The sequence below is a fragment of the Ranitomeya variabilis genome, chromosome 6 (genome assembly GCF_051348905.1).
Source record: "Ranitomeya variabilis isolate aRanVar5 chromosome 6, aRanVar5.hap1, whole genome shotgun sequence".
In the NCBI taxonomy this organism is placed as follows: Eukaryota; Metazoa; Chordata; class Amphibia; order Anura; family Dendrobatidae; genus Ranitomeya; species Ranitomeya variabilis.
The window spans coordinates 518,026,871-518,048,706 of record NC_135237.1 but is presented as its reverse complement, the minus strand read 5'-3'; the positions used below and the strand labels follow the sequence as shown (position 1 = coordinate 518,048,706).

At 45.9% G+C, this 21,836-nt stretch overlaps 1 protein-coding gene across 1 annotated transcript in view; it reads left to right on the top strand.

The window, feature by feature from the left end:
• BAALC (BAALC binder of MAP3K1 and KLF4) overlaps positions 1-21,836 on the top strand; it is a 121,999-nt gene that overhangs the window by 61,319 nt on the left and 38,844 nt on the right. Inside the window, exon 2 of the mRNA XM_077270999.1 lies at positions 4,479-4,636. Within this exon, the coding sequence (XP_077127114.1) occupies positions 4,479-4,636 (158 nt within the window). The remainder of the gene's footprint in view (positions 1-4,478; positions 4,637-21,836) is intronic.

Sequence of the window (21,836 nt, the reverse complement as noted above, 5' to 3'; positions counted from 1 at the left end):
AACAAAAAAACACAATATTGAAGACGGCCTTCCAAGCACAAAAAAAGCAAGATGTCATATAGTGAAGCTTATATAAAAATCAGAAAGTCATAGCAGCTACAACTATGTATGAATACACAATAAATAAATCCATAGGATCGATTCGCGGTAACCCGGTCCAGCGTCCAGGACAGTGGTACTCGGCAGTTAGACAGAAGGTCCGTGAGTCTTTTATCTTACGGTGTCGCCTGAGCAGCTTTGGATTAGCCAGGGATGTGACGACTAGTGATGAGCGAGTGTACTCGTTGCTCGGATATTCCAGAGCACGCTCGGGTGATCTCCGAGTATTTGTTAGTGCTCGGAGATTTCGTTTTTGTCCAGGCAGCTGTATGATTTACAGCTACTAGCCAGCCTGAGCACATGTGGGGGTTGCCTGGTTGCTAGGGAATTCCCACAAGTATTCAAGCTGTCTAGCAGCTATAAATCATGCAGCTGCCTTGACAAAAACTAAATCTCAGAGCACTAACAAATACTCGGAGATCACCCGAGCAACAATGCTATTTGCTCATCACTAGTCACAACGTCATTTGTTCGACATGGCGCTACCGGGTACTGAGGTTGCGGGAAGTACAGTCTTCTGAGCTGCAAGACCATAGCTCTGTAGACTGTGCAGTGCTCATTCTTGGGCATTCCACTTTGTCTTCAAGGGGAGCTGAGCTGCAATACCCATCAAGGCCACTACGTGGTGTATAGAACTGTGGTGTCCTGGATCTGTACACTCTGTACTTCCAGCAGCCACGTGACCTGGTAACAGCTGATCATGGTGGATAAGTCATAAGGATATGTTAGGTCATCAATATCTTAGTCCACAACGACTTTAAGTGATGGTGATATACCATCATTTGCTAAAATGGGAATAGCCCTTTAAGCTCTATAAATTCAAGATAAAATCATTGCAATTAAATGGTACAAAAACATATAATTGTAATCAAAATGTATAAACTGGAGAACTGTCATTGAATGTCTAATGAGCACTTACAATAGCTGCACGCTCCAATCCTATGGGATTCTTCATGTCTATTATATAATCCATAGCGGTTCCACACTTGACTTTTGCGCCCATTCGTTATGCTAATCCTTCATGTTCACGGTGCCATATTCCCGTTTCATTATAATAAAGCTATTTTCTTTTTAGTTAACTCTTTCTATTCTGGAAATCCTTGCAAAACAATAGCAGAACTGTTAAATCCTTTCGTCCTTCTGGTATGACGAACGGCAGTAATTGTATTTGTAATATTAATGTTGGATTAGCTACTTAGTTCCAGCATGTATTCAAAATACTCGGTCCAAATATACACCTTTTATGGTACTTCCTAAACATACAAAACACCCAAAAAATGACGGTCAAATTACCGCCATCTTAAAGAAGCCAACCATGAATAAAATTTAAATTTCTTTTATTGAGAACAAAATAGAAACAGATAAACATACATATTAAAAAAGCTACTTCATTTTATCACAACCATACCCCATGGGGAAACCGTGGAGAAAAAACACCCAAATTGCCGTACCAACACAATTAATCCAAAGGGAGTATTAGAAACCACCAAACTATGGCATATACCAAGACATTAAAGCCTACAAACTCGCATGGAACTCATGTTAGGTGCCATTGGCATCCCATTTTATATCCATGTTAAAATACATTGTGCAATTCATAGCATACAATAATATTAAATAAAGCCACAGCGCGGTGATCCCTGATCTATACAAAACTCCCCTCTCTCAGACTCAATAATAAAGACCCAGGCATGCAAAGTTACCTATAGGTGGCTGTCCGGTGGCGTGCGTGTCTACCTCGGTTTCCCCAGCACCCTGACGCGCGTTTCGCCCTTTCTGCTAATTCCGGGGCCGCGGGAGTTTTGTATGTGGTCAAAGTGACCACAAAACATATGACTCTGGTGAGTTGGGTACTTCCATTGATCTGATACCATGTACAGTTGGTAACCAGAAACACAGTGACTCTGCTACCTATAGAATATATCTCACTATCAATTGAATCTGTATTATTCTCTTTTCCTCACACATCAATCTGTTCCACTGCTGTGCTGTCACACCATATCTACACAATTAGTTCAGTGTTTTATGGCCTTCTCTCCGTATCTCTATGGCTAAGCTGTGAGCTGTGACATCCTATCACCATCCAGAATTACAAAATTGTTGCTGCATTCTTTGCCTCTGCTTTTATACAGGCTATGATAGTTCCTCCTGATTGGTTGGGCTTTACCATGTGATGCTATATCTGCAAGGCATTATGGGCAGGCTCGGTCTGGCCCACAGAGGAATCAGTAGATACCCAGGTGGGCCCCTGACTGACAGTATCTCTCTTCTCATCACACAACACATATGCTGCATGCCTGATTTAAGCTTCACTTCTCTCCAGCCATCAGAAAAGGGGAGAGCATCTTCATCACCTGAATGTTGTCTCCTGCATTTCCTATTACACAATCACTGTCAGCTTGGTGATGTGGGTTGCAGAAGATGAGCAGGTTCAGACTGCAGCACCAGTGAACCATGGGTCCTGGGTTGGCCTTCTTCCCAAATGTTTGACTCCCATTAAAGCTCTCTACCCTTCCCCCTTCCCCCTCCTACATCTTGGGACTTGCATCCTGGCTTGGCATAGCAGGACCTGACTTCACTATCCATGGGTCCTGCCTCTTGCAATTTCCCTACTAATTATTTTTTGTGAGCCGGTTGTTCCACACAAGGAGCTAGTATGTTCCCCCACATCCTGAGTCTGAGTTGCAGAAAGTAGTGGCGGAGTCAGAACCAGCCAGCAGAGTGACAGTGCCAATAACGTGCCAGCGGCTGAACCACATGGTGGCAGATAAGGAGGTGCATTCTATGGACAGGATGGAGGGGGAGGCTGAGCACAACCATCCTCTTGCAGTGCACTACACTGCACCTGGAGCCTAAGATGAGTTACCCACCAACAGCACAGACCTGCTATGGACTCTAGCACAGACCTGTTATGGACTCTAGCACAGACCTGCTATGGAGTCTCAGGCTGATTGTAAAGGTGTCCAGTAGAGCTGCGTAATCAGTGGTCCCTCTCCCGGCCCTCTACTTGATGATATAACAATGTCTTCCTCCACGGCGGTCCTGCGATGGAGATAGGATGTCCCCATCTTCTTTATGGCGCTTGATGTCAGAAGTCCTTATATCCTATTTCTTTGTGTGCATATATTTTTCATCACTGCAATACTACGAAAAAGGCTGTCACAAGCGATTAAAACATCACATCTATATGAAATTGGCATCAATAGAAACATTGTCTCGTCCTCCAAAAAATAATCCATCAACCAGAAGAATAGACACGTCATGGGCCTCAGAAAATGGAGACATTTTTTTTTTCTGCACTAAAATAATAAACACTAGACATGTTTGGTATCGCCGTAATCACATTGATGAGGAGAATCATATTGCAAGGTAATTTTTACCACAAAATATACACCATAAAGACAATTCCTAAAAAAACTATGTCAGAATTGTAGGGTTTATTTTTCAGTTTTACCCCATTTGGATTTTTTTTTTCTCGTTTTCCAGTACACTCTGTGGTAAAATGAATAGTGTCATTCAAAAGTACAACTCGTCTCACAAAAAAAACAAGCCCTCATATGCCTATGTTGTCAGAAAAATAAAAAAGTTATGGCTCTGGGAAGAAAAATCAAGAATGCAAAAATGAAAATTGGTGGGGGGGGGTAAGAAATGCTAAGAGTCTTTTTAAGCTTTTTTAAACCATTTTAGATTTACAAAGATGAGAAATGGTTAAAAGAAGTCAGCAGTCTGTTCTTGTTTTACGTGAAAACAACAATATGATTACATTTACATGTTTCTTCCATATTTGCTCTTGGTACATTGCTGTTACGTACTGGATAAGTGGAGGCATCCACATAGGGTTTTCTGGCTAATTACATTGCTTCAAGGAGGTTGTTGAATGTTTGACCTTGGGAAAAAAACCCTTTGATGTTCTGGCAGAATCTTTTATTTTTCATCATAAAATTTCCTTCCTGCAATGATTTGTACTTGTGTACACTCACATTGCCTCAAAGAAATATGCTGCAAGTCATGCGGAAAATACTCATTTTATATGGCACAGTATAGCACAAAGGTTGTGACCTTGCATTTAAGGATATTTCTAAAGTCAAAGGATTGAAAAATAAAATGTCCATAGGGATTTGTCAGCACCAGACAAGGTTAATCAGTTTGCTACGATGAGTCCATCCCATCTCTTGACAGCTGAGATCATTTCTAGCACAATGAATATTAGGCATTTATGACTCCAAAGGGACAGAACAATTTTTTGTAACCAATTGAATTCTGGAAAAAAAAAAATTTGTAGATGGTGCTGACCCCCAGACCTTGGACTATTGTACTGACTGATTTAGCATGAGGTATATTGTGTCCATATTTTCTCAAGTTATTTATTTACTTTTTAGGAATTATGGAAGATGGGAAGTCAACTCAGACATGTGTGTCATCCTCTGGCAAAGAAACCCTAAAGAAAACCAATTCAGGAACACAATGTGGAAAGCCAACCGTCTACTCCACAGGAACGAAGACCCAAAAACAGAAAAGTGTGTGCAGGACTTCAGAGGTACCTATCTGATTTCTACAAGTGTACCAGTTTAACTGCAAATAGTGCAATATTGAAGGGTGTTACATAAACCAGGCTCACTAAATTAGTTCGATCATCTAAACCCAAGATTAGGGTGGGTACATGAGTCATGGGCGTCGGTGGAGCAGGCTGGTATTGTACGTGGGAAATAGATAGAGTTACTGGAAGCCACACACAACAGGTGAAGTCTTTGAGAGCACTGATAAGTAGCAGGGTTATTGGAAGCCGCAGACAAACAGGTGACATCCTGGAGACCACTGATAGGTAGCAGGTTTACTGGAAGCCACAGACAAAAAGGTGACATCCTGGAGACCACTGATAGGTAGCAGGGTTACTAGATGCCACTGATACATAGCAGGGTTACTGGAAGCCACAAACAGGTGACGTCCTGGAGACCACTGATAGGTAGCAGGCAATAACTCATTGATGGAAAACCACAGACAGCCAGTAGATGTCCTGAAGACTGTGGACAGAAACTGTACACAGACATCTAAAAGTTTTACTGGCAAGTTTTAATTCCAAGACCCATGTGTGTGTCTTGGGAGGCCATATATAGGCCCAGGAAATTAAACATATGGGAGCACACCGGGCTACTTGCAAAGTCCGACATAGAGCACAAGATAGTCTAGAGACTGGGGGAAGGGAAGCAAAGCATGCATCAGGACAGGTGCGTAACGTAACGGGGTAGAGATCAGTTATGAAAGCATGATGTATTTAAAAACAAGCAACTATAATTTACCATTTTATGCACAACATAATTTTTTTCAATTTACTAATTTCAAAAAATGGTGTAGTTTTAATATTTGACATACATTTCTCCATCTGTGTATTATAGAAATATGTCATAACCTTCAAATATTAATAACTTGACTTGACAACTTGTGTTTCCCACCACTTGACGGGAGAGTCTAGCAATTATTTCTACCTGTCCATTTTCTTTTAGGGAGAGTAGAGCAGAGTTAATCTATAGTTGCCCACTCTGTGGGAAATCTCTTGGGCAATGCTGAAAACTCCCTAAACTTCTCAGAAAGAAGTGCTTCCATGAGGATTTCTTGTGTGTAGTGCCAGTATACTCCATCTATTCATGTCCTCCCAGAATGGCATCCCTGCAATCTTGAACTGCTTGTAAGGTGCTCGTGTGACAGGCAGAGACAAGGCCGTAGTCATGGCCAAGAACATATGCATTAGCATGCCCCTGTCTCACCTCACATGAATATAGTGTCCCTTCTGCAGCATACCTTTCACTTCGCCTTCTCCACCGTCGGGGTCCCATCGGGCTGGCCGAAAATCTACTGCTGCCGTTGTTACATATAAAGACACAGAGTCTGTTTTAAACTTCAAATGCAAAACTTTACTCTCTTGCTTTCGCAGCACATCCATTTCCATTACAGTTTCTACAGCAGATTCCACAATACACATTCCTTTCTCTTTTCCTGTACTTCTATCCTTTCCACACAGCACGTTCCCACGACAGACCGTATCATACGGTCCCTCGGCGTCCTCCCTGTTCAGACTCCTTGCCCCTCTGTATTCCTTCAGCCGTTTCGCACCGGATCTGAGCGATGAACTCTCACATGGTGAGCGACCTGCCCTTCAATACTGTTGTGTCTTATCCTGCAGCTCCAATTCTTACTAACGCTGTGACTGCTTCTGTTCTGCTGTTGTTCTGCTGCTGTTCTGACCAGCTGACCTTGCATGGCTGGGCTTCCCTCTTAACGTTACATGGTCACTGTGCGGTCCCGGGCATTAAGCCCTTTGGGACTATCTGGGCACTCAGGCCCTCCTGAGTTGTTCAGTTCCCAGGCTCTTTCTGACTGAGAACAGGAAGCTCTCTTTCTTATCCCACAGTGGCACCTCTTATGTTAACTATTTACTACATAGAACTCCCATCCCATATTATGTACACTATAATGCCCCATATAGTGGCACAACTGAAGCACTACACTTTACCTAGTAATACTGGTTAAATGACAGAGCAAACATATAAAAACAATTTTACATTCAAAGGCATATATAAATACATGAGAGAAAGGGGCGGAACATCACACGGTCCCAATACACCCCTTACATTCCCCCTTCCTTTGAAGGTGGTCGCCCCGACCATGTAACACTTTAATATTTACATTTAAATACTTCACGCAGGGAAACCAAACGTACAAATGAGGTAGGTGCAATAGCTCAACGTGAGCCAAGTCCATTTGAAGTAAATGTCCACTTCCTTTAAATCGAGGGCCTAGCACACAGTCATCCAGGTGACACCCGCAGTATGAAAATTAAGGTATATTACAAACATTTGACCTTTTCCCTAATGTCAACAGTTTTTTCTTAGGGGAGGTATCCCCCTCCCTTTGAACAGAGTACTGCCCGTAAATGTTAGGTGCAATGGCAGCCCCAGGAACAGTCTGTTGCTGCAGTTGCACTCAGTCCATGTCACAGTTCCAGGGGCATATTACTGCTTTCCAGAGGGCGCAACAGGTGCAAATAATACAAACAAAAACTCAACATTCACTTCTGGCCGTTTGTCCACATTACACCTGGCTATGGTGGTGCTTCAGGGCTCCCTCTGCCCATAGGGATGCGGAACAGTCCCGAAACTTAGTACAATGCAAAGAGCACAATGTCCTTTCATCCAGCACATAATCATAGTTCAAACGAGCTATCAACAGCACGTGTCCCGTGCCGCTCTATCACAACTGTTCCATGCCGGGCTGTAGAGGACTCTGCAGCCACAGAGTCCATAGGGTGCCAAGATGCAGCAGAGGCAGTACTGGAGGTGGAGGCAGATGAAGCACGGGGTACCGATTGTTCACACCTCGGGCCCGCGTACAGTTCTGGGTCGTCATCCTCATTACACAGGGTCACCGCCACTGCAAAAGAACCCCTGGGGCAGTCCTCTTTGAAGAAGGAGACCCAGTCCCCTTCTACTAGGGGTCTCCTAAATTTGATAGAGGCAGCATTGACATAGACCTTATCACTAGCTCTTGCCTCTTGCATAAAGCCCTATCCTTGTTAAATGTTGGTGTGGACGAACTGCCCACGAGAGAGGCGCCCGGCCATAGCACCTTCTCCATGTTTGCATAGTTGGACCCATATTTCCCTCTCCCTCTGTTTCTTTTCTGCAATGACGCTTGTAATCCAGGCGGACTGACCGGGGGATGGGAATGGACCTTCCACTGTCCGATGGAAATGGGAAGTACCCAGCTCTGAGCCTGCGCCGGGCATGGGCCTGGTCTCCCGCCCCCAATGACTGCAGGATGGATCAATGGGCTTCTACCTGAGATAGGAAGCTGAGGGACAGCCTGGCCTAGCCAAGTAGTAGACCGCAGTAGGCACCAACCCTCTAGGGTCAAGGGCCGAGATGCACTCACCATTGTTGTCCTCAGTGGTCTGGCCACACCAGTCCCACGACTGGATCCCTCCGCAGACGCCGCTGCCCCCTCCGGCTACCGATGACGAAGTCCCGGTTGGATCATCACTTCCGGTTCAGGCTCCTCTGGGGCTGTCACTGGTTCTGGTCCCCGCTGATGGTGGAGAACTGTCTCTGAGCGAAAAGGTTCCACTTCCCGATGCTGCAATTCCCGCTGGTGATATTCCTGCTTCGGTCGTCATTGAAGCTCCAGCTCCGCGACCCATGGCTCCGGCTTGGCCTTCTCTTCTGGCGTCGGTTCCCGTCGACAATCTTCCGGCACCAGCAGCCGCCCGGGACTCTCCTCTGCAGGTACCAGGAACATTTCAGGAGTGTCATCACTCTGTTGCCCGGGTCGGACCTTCTCTTCCTCTGGCTCACATTCTTCCAGTACATGATGACATGTGCAGCTGCACACAGAGTTTTCTTCTGGACCCCACCCGTTCCACGGTGGGGTTGCTTCCAGCTGCTCCACCCATTTTGCAGAATACTATAGAGGGGGCGAGGTCTCTTCCTTCTCTGATGCGCCCACCATGGGTGGACCGGGGGATGTCGCCAGACAACTTTTCGCGACATCTCAGGGCTGTAACGCCCACGAAGGGTGGGATCACTGTCGTCATTCTCTTTTTTGGCACCATCCTCCGCCATCTTCATAGCCGCCATCTTTGTCATCCCAGTGTCAGTCACATTTAAGGTTTTAAGGTACCTTCACACTAAACGACTTTGCAACGAGAACAACAACGATCCGTGACGTTGCAGCGTCCTGGATAGCGATAACGTTGTGTTTGACACGCAGCAGCGATCTGGGTCCCGCTGTGATATCGCTGGTCGTTGCTGAAAGTCCAGAACTTTATTTGGTCGTCAGATCGGCGTGTATCGTCGTGTTTGACAGCAAAAGCAACGATGCCAGCAATGTTTTACAATGGTAACCAGGGTAAATATCGGGTTACTAAGCGCAGGGCCGCGCTTAGTAACCCGATATTTACCCTGGTTACCATTGTAAAAGTAAAAAAAACCACTACATACTCACCCTCTGATGTCTGTCACGTCCCCCGGCGTCCGCGCTGCTGCTCAGAGCTTCCTGCACTGAATGTGTCAGTGCCGGCCGTAAAGCAAAGCACAGCGGTGACGTCACCTGTTGTGGATTCTGTTTGTGGGCTCCCTCTGGTGGTTACTGCTGGTACTGGGTGACTTTGGTGGGTTGCGGCCTTTGGTTTCCACCTGTCCATCAGTGGCTGGGTGTTTCCTATTTTACCTGGCCTTTCTGTCATTTCCCTTGCCGGCTATCAATGTATTCAGATGTGCTCTGTTTGGTTCCTGCCTACCTGCTCCCAGATCTTTCAGGATAAGCTAAGTGCTGATTTTCAGTTGTTTGGTTTTTTTTTTTGTTTTGTCCAGCTTGCTTATTATGTCTCTATGCTAGCTGGTAGCTCTAGTGGACTGAGGTTCTCCCCATGTGCCATGAGTTGGCACATGGGTTCTTGTAATCTCAGGATGGTTTTTTTGATTAGGGTTTTTTGCTGACCGCTCAGTCCCCTTTTGTATCGTTCTGCTTTCTAGTTTACAGCGGGCCTCAATTTGCTAAAACTATATATATCATCTCTATGTGTGTGCCTTCCTCTCATTTCACCGTCAATACATGTGGGGGGCAACTATATCTTTTGGGGTTCATTCCGCTGGAGGCAAGTGAGGTCTTTATTTTCTCTGCAGTGCTAGTTAGCTCTTAGGCTGGTGCGTGGCGTCTAGAACCAACGTAGGCACGCTCCCTGGCTATCTCTAGTTGCGTTTGTCAGGCGTAGGGCAGCGGTCAGCCCAGGTTCCATCACCCTAGAGCTCGTCCGTAATATATTTGTACTTTGCTTGTCCTGTGCTATCCCTAGCCATTGGGATTCATGACAGTATAGCCGGCCCACAAAGTGTTAATTGTTTGGGCTGAAGCAGGAGAAAGAGAAGTGTTTAAGGGAAATTTTTTTTTTTTTTTTTTTTCCCTTTAGAGTTTTGCTGCCTAGCCCTTAATTGCTGTCTAGCTGCTTCTTACCTCCTCTTAACCCTTGAATGGCTCTGATCTTAGCTGTTTAACATGGATGTCCAGAGTTTGGCTTCCAGCCTGAGTAATCTCGCGGCAAAAGTTCAAAACATACAGGATTTTGTTGTTCACACTCCCATGTCTGAACCTAGAATTCCTATTCCAGAGTTCTTTTCTGGAGATAGATCTACCTTCCTGAATTTCAGGAACAATTGTAAATTGTTTCTTTCTTTAAAATCTCGCTCCTCTGGAGACCCTGCTCAACAGGTCAAGATTGTAATATCTTTCCTGCGGGGCGACCCTCAGAATTGGGCATTTGCATTGGCACCAGGGGATCCTGCATTGCTCAGTGTGGATGCGTTTTTTCTGGCATTGGGATTGCTCTATGAAGAACCTAACCTGGAGATTCAGGCTGAAAAGGCTTTATTAGCCCTCTCTCAGGGGCATGATGAAGCGGAGATATATTGTCAGAAGTTTCGGAAATGGTCGGTGCTTACTCAGTGGAATGAGTGCGCCCTGGCTGCAAACTTCAGAAATGGTCTTTCTGAGGCCATTAAGGATATTATGGTGGGGTTCCCTACGCCTACAGGTCTGAATGAGTCTATGGCTATGGCCATTCAGATTGATCGGCGTTTACGGGAGCGCAAACCCGTGCACCAGTTGGCGGTGTCTTCTGAACAGGCACCTGAGACTATGCAATGTGATAGAATTCAGTCCAGAAGTGAACGGCAAAATTATAGGCGGAAAAATGGATTGTGTTTCTATTGTGGTGATTCAGCTCATGTTATATCAGCATGCTCTAAACGCACAAAAAGGGTTGATAAATCTTTTGCCATTGGTACTCTGCAGCCTAAGTTCATTTTGTCTGTGACTCTGATTTTTTCACTGTCTTCCATTTCCGTCGATGCCTATGTGGATTCGGGCGCTGCCCTGAGTCTTATGGATTGGTCATTTGCTAAACGCTGCGGTTTTAGTCTGGAACCTCTGGAAGTTCCTATTCCTCTGAAGGGAATTGACTCTACACCATTGGCTATGAATAAACCGCAGTATTGGACACAAGTGACCATGCGCATGACTCCCGTTCATCAGGAGGTGATTCGCTTCCTTGTACTTTATAATTTACATGATGTACTAGTGCTTGGTCTGCCATGGTTGCAAACTCATAATCCTGTCCTGGACTGGAAAACAATGTCTGTGTTAAGCTGGGGATGTCAGGGGGTTCATGATGATGCACCTCCGATTTCAATCGCTTCATCTACTCCTTCTGAGATCCCTGCGTTTTTGTCTGACTATAGGGATGTTTTTGAGGAGCCTAAGCTCAATTCGCTCCCTCCGCATAGAGATTGTGACTGTGCTATAGAATTGATTCCTGGCAGTAAGTTCCCTAAGGGTCGTTTATTTAATCTGTCACTGCCAGAGCATACTGCTATGCGGAATTATATTAAGGAGTCCTTGGAAAAGGGACATATTCGTCCATCTTCGTCCCCTCTGGGAGCAGGTTTTTTTTTTGTGGCAAAAAAAGATGGTTCCCTGAGGCCTTGTATAGATTATCGCCTTCTGAATAAGATTACAGTCAAGTATCAGTATCCATTGCCATTATTGACTGATTTGTTTGCTCGCATTAAGGGGGCTAGGTGGTTCACTAAGATAGATCTTCGCGGTGCGTATAATCTGGTGCGGATAAAACAGGGTGATGAGTGGAAGACCGCATTTAATACGCCTGAGGGCCATTTTGAGTATTTGGTAATGCCTTTTGGACTCTCCAATGCTCCGTCAGTCTTTCAGTCCTTTATGCACAATATTTTCCGTGACTATCTGGATAAGTTTATGATTGTGTATTTGGATGATATTTTGGTGTTTTCTGATGACTGGGAGTCTCATGTTCTACAGGTCAGGAAGGTGTTTCAGGTTCTGCGGGCCAATTCTCTGTTTGTGAAGGGCTCAAAGTGTCTCTTCGGAGTCCAGAAGATTTCTTTTTTGGGGTACATTTTTTCTCCTTCTACTATTGAGATGGATCCCGTCAAGGTTCAGGCGATTTGTGACTGGACACAACCTACATCTGTTAAGAGCCTTCAGAAGTTCTTGGGGTTTGCTAATTTTTATCGTCGGTTCATTGCTAATTTTTCCAGTATTGTTAAACCTTTGACTGATTTGACTAAAAAGGGTGCTGATGTTGCTGATTGGTCTCCTGCGGCCGTGGAGGCCTTTCAGGAACTTAAGCGCCGGTTTTCTTCTGCTCCTGTGTTGTGTCAACCAGATGTTTCACTTCCTTTTCAGGTTGAGGTTGATGCTTCCGAGATTGGAGCGGGGGCGGTTTTGTCACAGAGAAGTTCTAATGGCTCGGTGATGAAGCCATGTGCATTCTTCTCTAGAAAATTCTCGCCCGCTGAGCGCAATTATGATGTGGGTAATCGGGAGCTTTTGGCCATGAAGTGGGCATTTGAGGAGTGGCGTCATTGGCTTGAGGGTGCTAAACATCGTGTGGTGGTCTTGACTGATCACAAGAATCTCATTTACCTTGAGTCGGCCAGGTGTTTGAATCCTAGACAGGCTCGTTGGTCGTTGTTTTTTTCTCGTTTCAATTTTGTGGTTTCATACCTGCCAGGTTCAAAGAATGTGAAGGCAGATGCTCTTTCCAGGAGTTTTGTGCCTGACTCTCCTGGAGACTCTGGGCCTACTGGTATCCTTAGGGATGGGGTGATATTGTCCGCCGTATCCCCAGACTTGCGACGTGCATTGCAGGAGTTTCAGGTGGATAAACCGGATCGTTGTCCACCAGAAAGACTGTTTGTTCCGGATGATTGGACCAGTAGAGTCATCTCCGAGGTCCATTCTTCTGTGTTGGCTGGTCATCCTGGAATATTTGGTACTAGAGACTTGGTGGCCAGGTCTTTTTGGTGGCCTTCCTTGTCTAGGGATGTGCGTACCTTTGTGCAGTCTTGTGAAGTGTGTGCTCGAGCTAAGCCTTGCTGTTCTCTGGCCAGTGGGTTGTTGTTATCCTTGCCCATCCCGAAGAGGCCTTGGACGCACATTTCCATGGATTTTGTTTCTGATCTCCAGGTTTCACAGAAAATGTCCGTTATCTGGGTTGTGTGTGACCGCTTTTCTAAGATGGTTCATTTGGTGCCCTTGCCTAAGTTGCCTTCCTCCTCTGAGTTGGTCCCTTTATTTTTTCAGAACGTGGTTCGTTTGCATGGGATTCCGGAGAATATCGTTTCTGACAGGGGATCCCAGTTTGTGTCTAGATTTTGGCGGACGTTTTGTGCCAAGATGGGCATTGATTTGTCTTTCTCGTCTGCATTCCATCCTCAGACGAATGGCCAGACGGAGCGAACTAATCAGACCTTGGAAACTTATTTGAGGTGTTTTGTTTCTGCTGATCAAGATGACTGGGTTGCTTTTTTGCCACTGGCCGAATTTGCTCTTAATAATCGGGCTAGTTCGGCCACGTTGGTCTCTCCTTTTTTTTGTAATTTGGGGTTTCATCCTCGTTTTTCCTCTGGTCAGGTGGAGCCTTCGGATTGTCCTGGAGTGGACGTGGTGGTGGACAGGCTACATCAGATTTGGAATCAGGTGGTGGACAATTTGAAGTTATCTCAGGAGAAGACTCAGCAGTTTGCTAATCGCCGTCGCCGCGTGGGTCCCCGACTTCTTGTTGGGGATTTGGTGTGGTTGTCTTCTCGTTTTGTCCCTATGAAGGTCTCTTCTCCTAAGTTCAAGCCTCGGTTCATCGGTCCTTATAGTATCTCGGAGATTCTTAACCCTGTATCTTTTCGTTTGGATCTCCCAGCATCGTTTGCTATTCATGTGTTCCATCGGTCGTTGTTGCGGAGGTATGAGGTGCCCGTTGTTCCTTCGGGTGAGCCTCCTGCTCCAGTGCTGGTGGAGGGAGAATTGGAGTATGTTGTTGAGAAGATCTTGGATTCTCGTGTTTCCAGACGCAAACTCCAGTATTTGGTTAAGTGGAAGGGTTATGGTCAGGAGGATAATTCCTGGGTGGTCGCCTCCGATGTTCATGCGACTGATTTGGTCCGCGCCTTCCATAGAGCTCACCCTGATCGCCCTGGGGGTTCTCGTGAGGGTTCGGTGACCCCTCCTCAAGGGGGGGGTACTGTTGTGGATTCTGTTTGTGGGCTCCCTCTGGTGGTTACTGCTGGTACTGGGTGACTTTGGTGGGTTGCGGCCTTTGGTTTCCACCTGTCCATCAGTGGCTGGGTGTTTCCTATTTTACCTGGCCTTTCTGTCATTTCCCTTGCCGGCTATCAATGTATTCAGATGTGCTCTGTTTGGTTCCTGCCTACCTGCTCCCAGATCTTTCAGGATAAGCTAAGTGCTGATTTTCAGTTGTTTGGTTTTTTTTTTTGTTTTGTCCAGCTTGCTTATTATGTCTCTATGCTAGCTGGTAGCTCTAGTGGACTGAGGTTCTCCCCATGTGCCATGAGTTGGCACATGGGTTCTTGTAATCTCAGGATGGTTTTTTTGATTAGGGTTTTTTGCTGACCGCTCAGTCCCCTTTTGTATCGTTCTGCTTTCTAGTTTACAGCGGGCCTCAATTTGCTAAAACTATATATATCATCTCTATGTGTGTGCCTTCCTCTCATTTCACCGTCAATACATGTGGGGGGCAACTATATCTTTTGGGGTTCATTCCGCTGGAGGCAAGTGAGGTCTTTATTTTCTCTGCAGTGCTAGTTAGCTCTTAGGCTGGTGCGTGGCGTCTAGAACCAACGTAGGCACGCTCCCTGGCTATCTCTAGTTGCGTTTGTCAGGCGTAGGGCAGCGGTCAACCCAGGTTCCATCACCCTAGAGCTCGTCCGTAATATATTTGTACTTTGCTTGTCCTGTGCTATCCCTAGCCATTGGGATTCATGACAGTCACCGCTGTGCTTTAGGGCCGGCGCTTACACAGTGCAGGGAAGCTGAAGGCGAGGGACGCGACAGACACGGCAATGTAAGTATGTAGTGTTTGGTTTTTTTTACATTTACACTGGTAACCAGGGTAAACATTGGGTTGCTAAGCGCGGCCCTGCGCTTAGTAACCCGATGTTTACCCTGGTTACCCGGGGACTTCGGCATCGTTGGTCGCTGGAGAGCTGTCTGTGTGACAGCTCTCCAGCGACCACACAGCGATGCTGCAGCGATCGGCATCGTTGTCGATATCGCTGCAGCGTCGCTTAATGTGACGGTACCTTTAGACATGTCTATAATATCAGTCACATCGAGCATTTCAGTAACATTCACAATTTCTTCATCTTCACTTTCTGGTCACATCAATAACATCTTCCACGACATTCTCACGCTGCACAGTTGAGGGATCCTGCCGCACTACGCCAAATGTGAGAGGCAGAGACAAGGCTGTGGTCATGGCCGAGAACATATGCATTAGCGTGCCTTGGTCTCCCCTCACATGAATATAGTGTCCCTTCTGTAGCATACCTTTCGCTTAGCCTTCTGCACCGTCGGGATCCCATCGGGCTGGCTGAAGATCCACTGCTGCAGTTGTTACATATAAAGACACAGAGTCCGTTTCAAACATCAAATGCAAAACTTTACTCTCTTGCTTTTGCAGAACATCCATTTCCATACAGTTTCTACAGCAGATTCCACAATACACATTCCTTTCTCTTCCTGTACTTCTCTCCTATCCACGCAGCACGTGCCCGGGATGGACTGTATCACACGGTTCCTCAGCGTCCTCCCTGTTCAGACTCCTTGCACCTGGGAGTGCCCTCAGCTGTTTCGCACCGGATCTGAGGGCATCAGCCCAAGCGTTCGTTACTGCTATGTCTTATCCTGCAGCTCCAAATCTTACTAACAATGTCAAACAGGTCTCTTGGAGACCACCAACATAGAGACAGTGTCACCCAATACGGTGATAAATCTGACTGATCATAATCTGAATATGTCCCATTTTTCTGTACTTTCAAAAGGTCTTAATTTTTGTCTTCCAGAGCCCTTTGACCCGGTAGAATTTAAAATTGACTTATACAAGGCAGTGAGGAAAATACATCTGTTTAAAATGTTTAAAACCACAAATAAAAATAACGGAGCCACTCCGGCAGGAGAAGTCCCTTGTCAGGTGGGCCCCTGGGTTTCATGGCATCATACAGCCAAACGGATGGAATACGGGAAGATGCCTTGTTGTTACTTAGTTTGATGGATCCTATGGTAGAATTAACACATACACGTAGCACCCCAATAGAACCCTTTACAGGTGGCGTTAAATCTTCCTTCATGCCCCCTGTCTCCCCCGGCAACCCGGTGGATATTTTTGAAGCGCAGGTCAATAAAGATATGGAAGCGCTGCTATATCAAACTATGCCATCCAATTTAACCATAGCAGAAAATAAAGCTCTTAAAGAAATACAGAGTTGGCATGACACAGTGGTACGGGCATCAGACAAAGGGGGCAATATCGTGTTGTTGACAAAAAATTACTATTTTTCGGAGGCCCTTAGACAATTGACAGATCTTACAACCTATGAAAAGATAAAGAATGATCCCACACTAAAATATCAGAATGAATTAAGGTCCTTGTTAAGGGAACATGTTGAGAGGGGAGTAATATAAAAATAACAGGCAGAGAAATTGATACCTGAGTCGCCTAACAAGCCCCACTGGTACCACGTGTGTCATGATCTCTGCAGGCAGAGATCATAGCAAGCCTATAGAGGGACAAGCTCTCGGAAGATGGAACTATACTGACCATGAACTAAGCCTGCCGCGCAACTAGAAATAGCCAGGTAGCATTTCCTATTTATCGCTAGATGCCCAGCTCTGGCCTAAGACCTAAATAGCTAGCAGAGGGAAATATAAGACCTGGCTCACCTCTAGAGAAATATTCCAAAGAAGACAGTAGCCCCCCACATATAATGACGGTGAGTTCAGATGAAACAACAAACGCAGCAGGAAAATAGTCTTAGCAAATTTGAGGTCCGCTTACTAGATAGCAGAAGACAGATAGTATACTTTCATGGTCAGCAGAAAAACACTAACAAAACACCATCCAGAGATTACCTTAAACTCTGGCATTAACTCATAACGCCAGAGTAGCAATCCCTGATCAACGAGAGCTTTCCAGACACAGTAACAAAACTTCAGCTGTGAACTGGAACAAATAGGCAAAACAAAACATGGACAAAAGTCCAACTTATCTAGTAGTTGTCTAGAAGCAGGAACAAGCACTGAGAGGCATCAGATAACATTGTTGACCGGCAAGAAACCACCAGAGAAATGAGCTTAAATAGCGACACCCACTACTGATGGAATCAGGTGAAACAGGAAAGAGGATGACAAGTCCAATTCCACAAGCGGCCACCGGGGGAGCCCAGAATCCAAATTCACAACAGTACCCCCCCCTCAAGGAGGGGGCACCGAACCCTCACCAGATCCACCAGGGCGACCAGGATGAGCCCTATGGAAGGCACGAACAAGATCAGAAGCATGAACATCAGATGCATTGACCCAAGAATTATCCTCCTGGCCGTAACCCTTCCAGTTGACCAGATACTGGAGTTTCCGTCTGGAAACACGAGAGTCCAAAATTTTCTCCACAACGTACTCCAACTCACCCTCAACCAACACCGGAGCAGGAGGCTCAACTGAAGGTACAACAGGTACCTCATACCTGCGCAATAACGACCGATGAAAAACGTTATGAATGGAAAAGGACGCAGGGAGGTCCAAACGGAAAGAAACAGGATTAAGAATCTCCAATATTCTATAAGGGCCGATGAACCGAGGTTTAAACTTAGGAGAAGAGACCCTCATAGGGACAAAACGAGAAGACAACCACACTAAATCTCCAACACAAAGCCGAGAACCAACACGACGATGACGGTTGGCAAAACGCTGAGTCTTCTCCTGGGACAACTTCAAATTGTCCATAACCTGCCCCCAGATGTGATGCAATCTCTCCACCACCGCATCCACTCCAGGACAATCCGAGGATTCCACCTGACCGGAGGAAAATCGAGGGTGAAACCCCGAATTACAGAAAAACGGGGACACCAATGTGGAAGAACTGGCCCGATTATTGAGGGCGAACTCTGCCAATGGCAAAAAAGCAACCCAATCATCCTGGTCAGCAGAGACAAAACACCTCAGATATGTCTCAAGGGTCTGATTAGTCCGCTCGGTCTGGCCATTAGTCTGAGGGTGAAAAGCAGATGAAAAAGACAAATCTATGCCCATCCTAGCACAGAATGCCCGCCAAAATCTAGACACAAATTGGGTACCTCTGTCAGAAACAATATTCTCAGGAATACCGTGCAATCGGACAACATTCTGAAAAAACAGAGGAACCAACTCAGAAGAAGAAGGCAACTTGGGCAGAGGAACCAAATGGACCATTTTAGAGAAACGGTCACAGACCACCCAGATGACAGACATCTTCTGGGAAACAGGCAGATCTGAAATAAAATCCATCGAGATGTGTGTCCAAGGCCTCTTAGGAATAGGCAAGGGCAACAGCAGTCCGCTAGCCCGAGAACTACAAGACTTGGCCCGAGCACAAACGTCACATGACTGCACAAAGACTCGCACATCTCGTGACAGAGAAGGCCACCAGAAGGATCTTGCCACCAAATCCCTGGTACCAAAAATTCCGGGATGACCTGTCAATGCAGAAGAATGTACCTCAGAGATGACTCTGCTGGTCCAATCATCCGGAACAAACAGTCTATCAGGCGGACAACGATCCGGTCTATCCGCCTGAAACTCTTGCAAGGACCGCCGCAGATCAGGAGAAACGGCCGACAAAATTACTCCCTCCCTAAGGATACCTGTGGGTTCAGAATTACCAGGAGAGTCCGGGTCAAAACTCCTAGAAAGGGCATCTGCCTTAACATTCTTAGAACCCGGTAGGTATGACACCACAAAATTAAAGCGAGAAAAAAATAAAGACCAGCGCGCCTGTCTAGGATTCAGGCGTCTGGCAGTCTCAAGATAAATCAAATTTTTGTGGTCAGTCAATACCACCACCTGATGCCTAGCCCCCTCGAGCCAATGGCGCCACTCCTCAAACGCCCACTTCATGGCCAAAAGCTCCCGATTCCCAACATCATAATTCCGCTCTGCGGGCGAAAATTTGCGAGAAAAGAAGGCACAAGGCCTAATGACGGAGCAGTCGGAACCTTTCTGCGACAACACTGCCCCAGCTCCGATCTCCGAAGCGTCAACCTCAACCTGAAAAGGCAGATTCACATCAGGCTGACGCAACACAGGGGCAGAGGCAAAACGGCGCTTAAGCTCCTGAAAGGCCTCTACAGCATGAGGGGACCAATTAGCAACATCAGCGCCTTGTCTGGTCAAATCAGTCAGTGGTTTAACGACATCCGAAAAACCAGCAATAAATCGGCGGTAAAAGTTGGCAAAGCCCAAAAATCTCTGAAGACCCTTAAGAGAGGAGGGCTGAGTCCAGTCACAAATAGCTTGCACCTTGACGGGATCCATCTCAATGGAAGAGGGAGAAAAAATATACCCCAAAAAGGAAATTTTCTGGACCCCAAAAACGCACTTAGACCCCTTCACACATAAAGAATTAGACCGCAGAACCTGAAAAACTCTCCTGACCTGCTGGACATGAGAGTCCCAGTCATCAGAAAAAATCAGAATATCATCCAGATATATTATCATAAATTTATCCAGAAAATCGCGGAAAATATCATGCATAAAAGACTGGAAAACTGAAGGGGCATTAGAAAGACCAAAAGGCATGACCAAATACTCAAAGTGGCCCTCGGGCGTATTAAATGCGGTCTTCCACTCATCCCCCTGCCTGATCCGCACCAAATTATACGCCCCACGAAGATCAATTTTAGAGAACCACTTAGCACCCTCTATACGAGCAAACAAATCAGTAAGCAATGGCAATGGGTATTGATACTTAACAGTGATCTTATTCAGAAGCCGATAATCAATACATGGTCTCAAAGAGCCGTCTTTTTTTGAGACAAAGAAAAACCCAGCTCCCAAGGGAGAAGAAGATGGACGAATATGTCCCTTTTCCAAAGACTCCTTTATATATTCCCGCATAGCAGCATGTTCCGGCACAGACAAATTAAACAAACGACCCTTTGGATATTTACAACCCGGTATCAAATCTATGGCACAATCGCACTCACGGTGCGGAGGTAACGACCCAAGCTTGGGTTCGTCAAAGACGTCTTGATAATCAGAGAGGAACTCAGGGACTTCAGAGGGAATGGACGACGAAATAGAAACCAAAGGTACGTCCCCATGAATACCCTTACATCCCCAGCTCAACACAGACATTGCTCTCCAGTCCAAGACTGGGTTGTGAGACTGCAACCATGGCAATCCCAGTACCAAATCGTCATGTAAATTATACAGCACCAGGAAACGAATAATCTCCTGGTGATCCGGATTGATACGCATGGTTACTTGTGTCCAGTATTGTGGTTTATTATTAGCCAATGGGGTGGAGTCAATCCCCTTCAGAGGAATAAGAGTCTCCAAAGGCTCTAAATCAAAACCACAACGATTGGCAAAGGACCAATCCATAAGACTCAGAGCGGCGCCAGAGTCAACATAGGCGTCCGTGGCAATGGATGACAAAGAGCAAATCAGGGTTACAGACAAAATAAACTTAGACTGAATGGTGCCAATGGAAACAGACTTATCAAGCTTCTTTGTACGCCTAGAGCATGCCGATATAACATGAGTAGAATCCCCACAATAGAAACACAATCCATTCTTCCGTCTAAAATTCTGTCGCTCGCTCCTGGACAGAATTCTATCACACTGCATACTTTCTGGCGTCTTTTCCATAGACACCGCCAGATGGTGCACCGGTTTGCGCTCCCGCAGACGCCTATCAATCTGAATAGCCATTGTCATGGACTCATTCAGACCTGCAGGCAAAGGGAACCCCACCATAACATCCTTAACGGCATCAGAGAGACCTTCTCTGAAAGTTGCCGCCAAGGCGCACTCATTCCACTGAGTAAGCACAGACCATTTACGGAATTTTTGGCAGAAAACTTCAGCTTCGTCTTGCCCCTGAGATAGTGCCATCAAAGTTTTTTCTGCCTGAAGTTCCAAATGAGGTTCCTCATAAAGCAAGCCCAAGGCCAGAAAAAACGCATCCACATCGCGTAACGCAGGATCCCCTGCTGGCAATGAGAAGGCCCAATCTTGAGGGTCACCCCTGAGCAAGGAAATCACAATCCTAACCTGCTGAGCAGGGTCTCCAGCTGAACGAGACTTCAGGGACAAATAAAGCTTACAATTATTTCGGAAATTCTGGAAGCTAGCTCTATTCCCTGTGAAGAACTCCGGCAAAGGAATTCTCGGCTCAGATACCGGAGCATGTACCACAAAATCTTGTAAATTTTGTACTTTCGTGATGAGATTATTCAAACCCGCAGTTACACTCTGGAGATCCATTATTGTCAGGTGCACACAGAGCATACAGAGATTAGGAGGAGAGAGAGAAAAAAAGACTGCAGCAAGGCAGACTGGAGGAAAAAAAAAAAAAAAAAAAAAAATTCCAGCAGACTTCTTATAACTCTCCTTTCTCAACCTGGGTCTTTAACACTTTACTGGCCGGTCAAACTGTCATGATCTCTGCAGGCAGAGATCATAGCAAGCCTATAGAGGGACAAGCTCTCGGAAGATGGAACTATACTGACCATGAACTAAGCCTGCCGCGCAACTAGAAATAGCCAGGTAGCATTTCCTATTTATCGCTAGATGCCCAGCTCTGGCCTAAGACCTAAATAGCT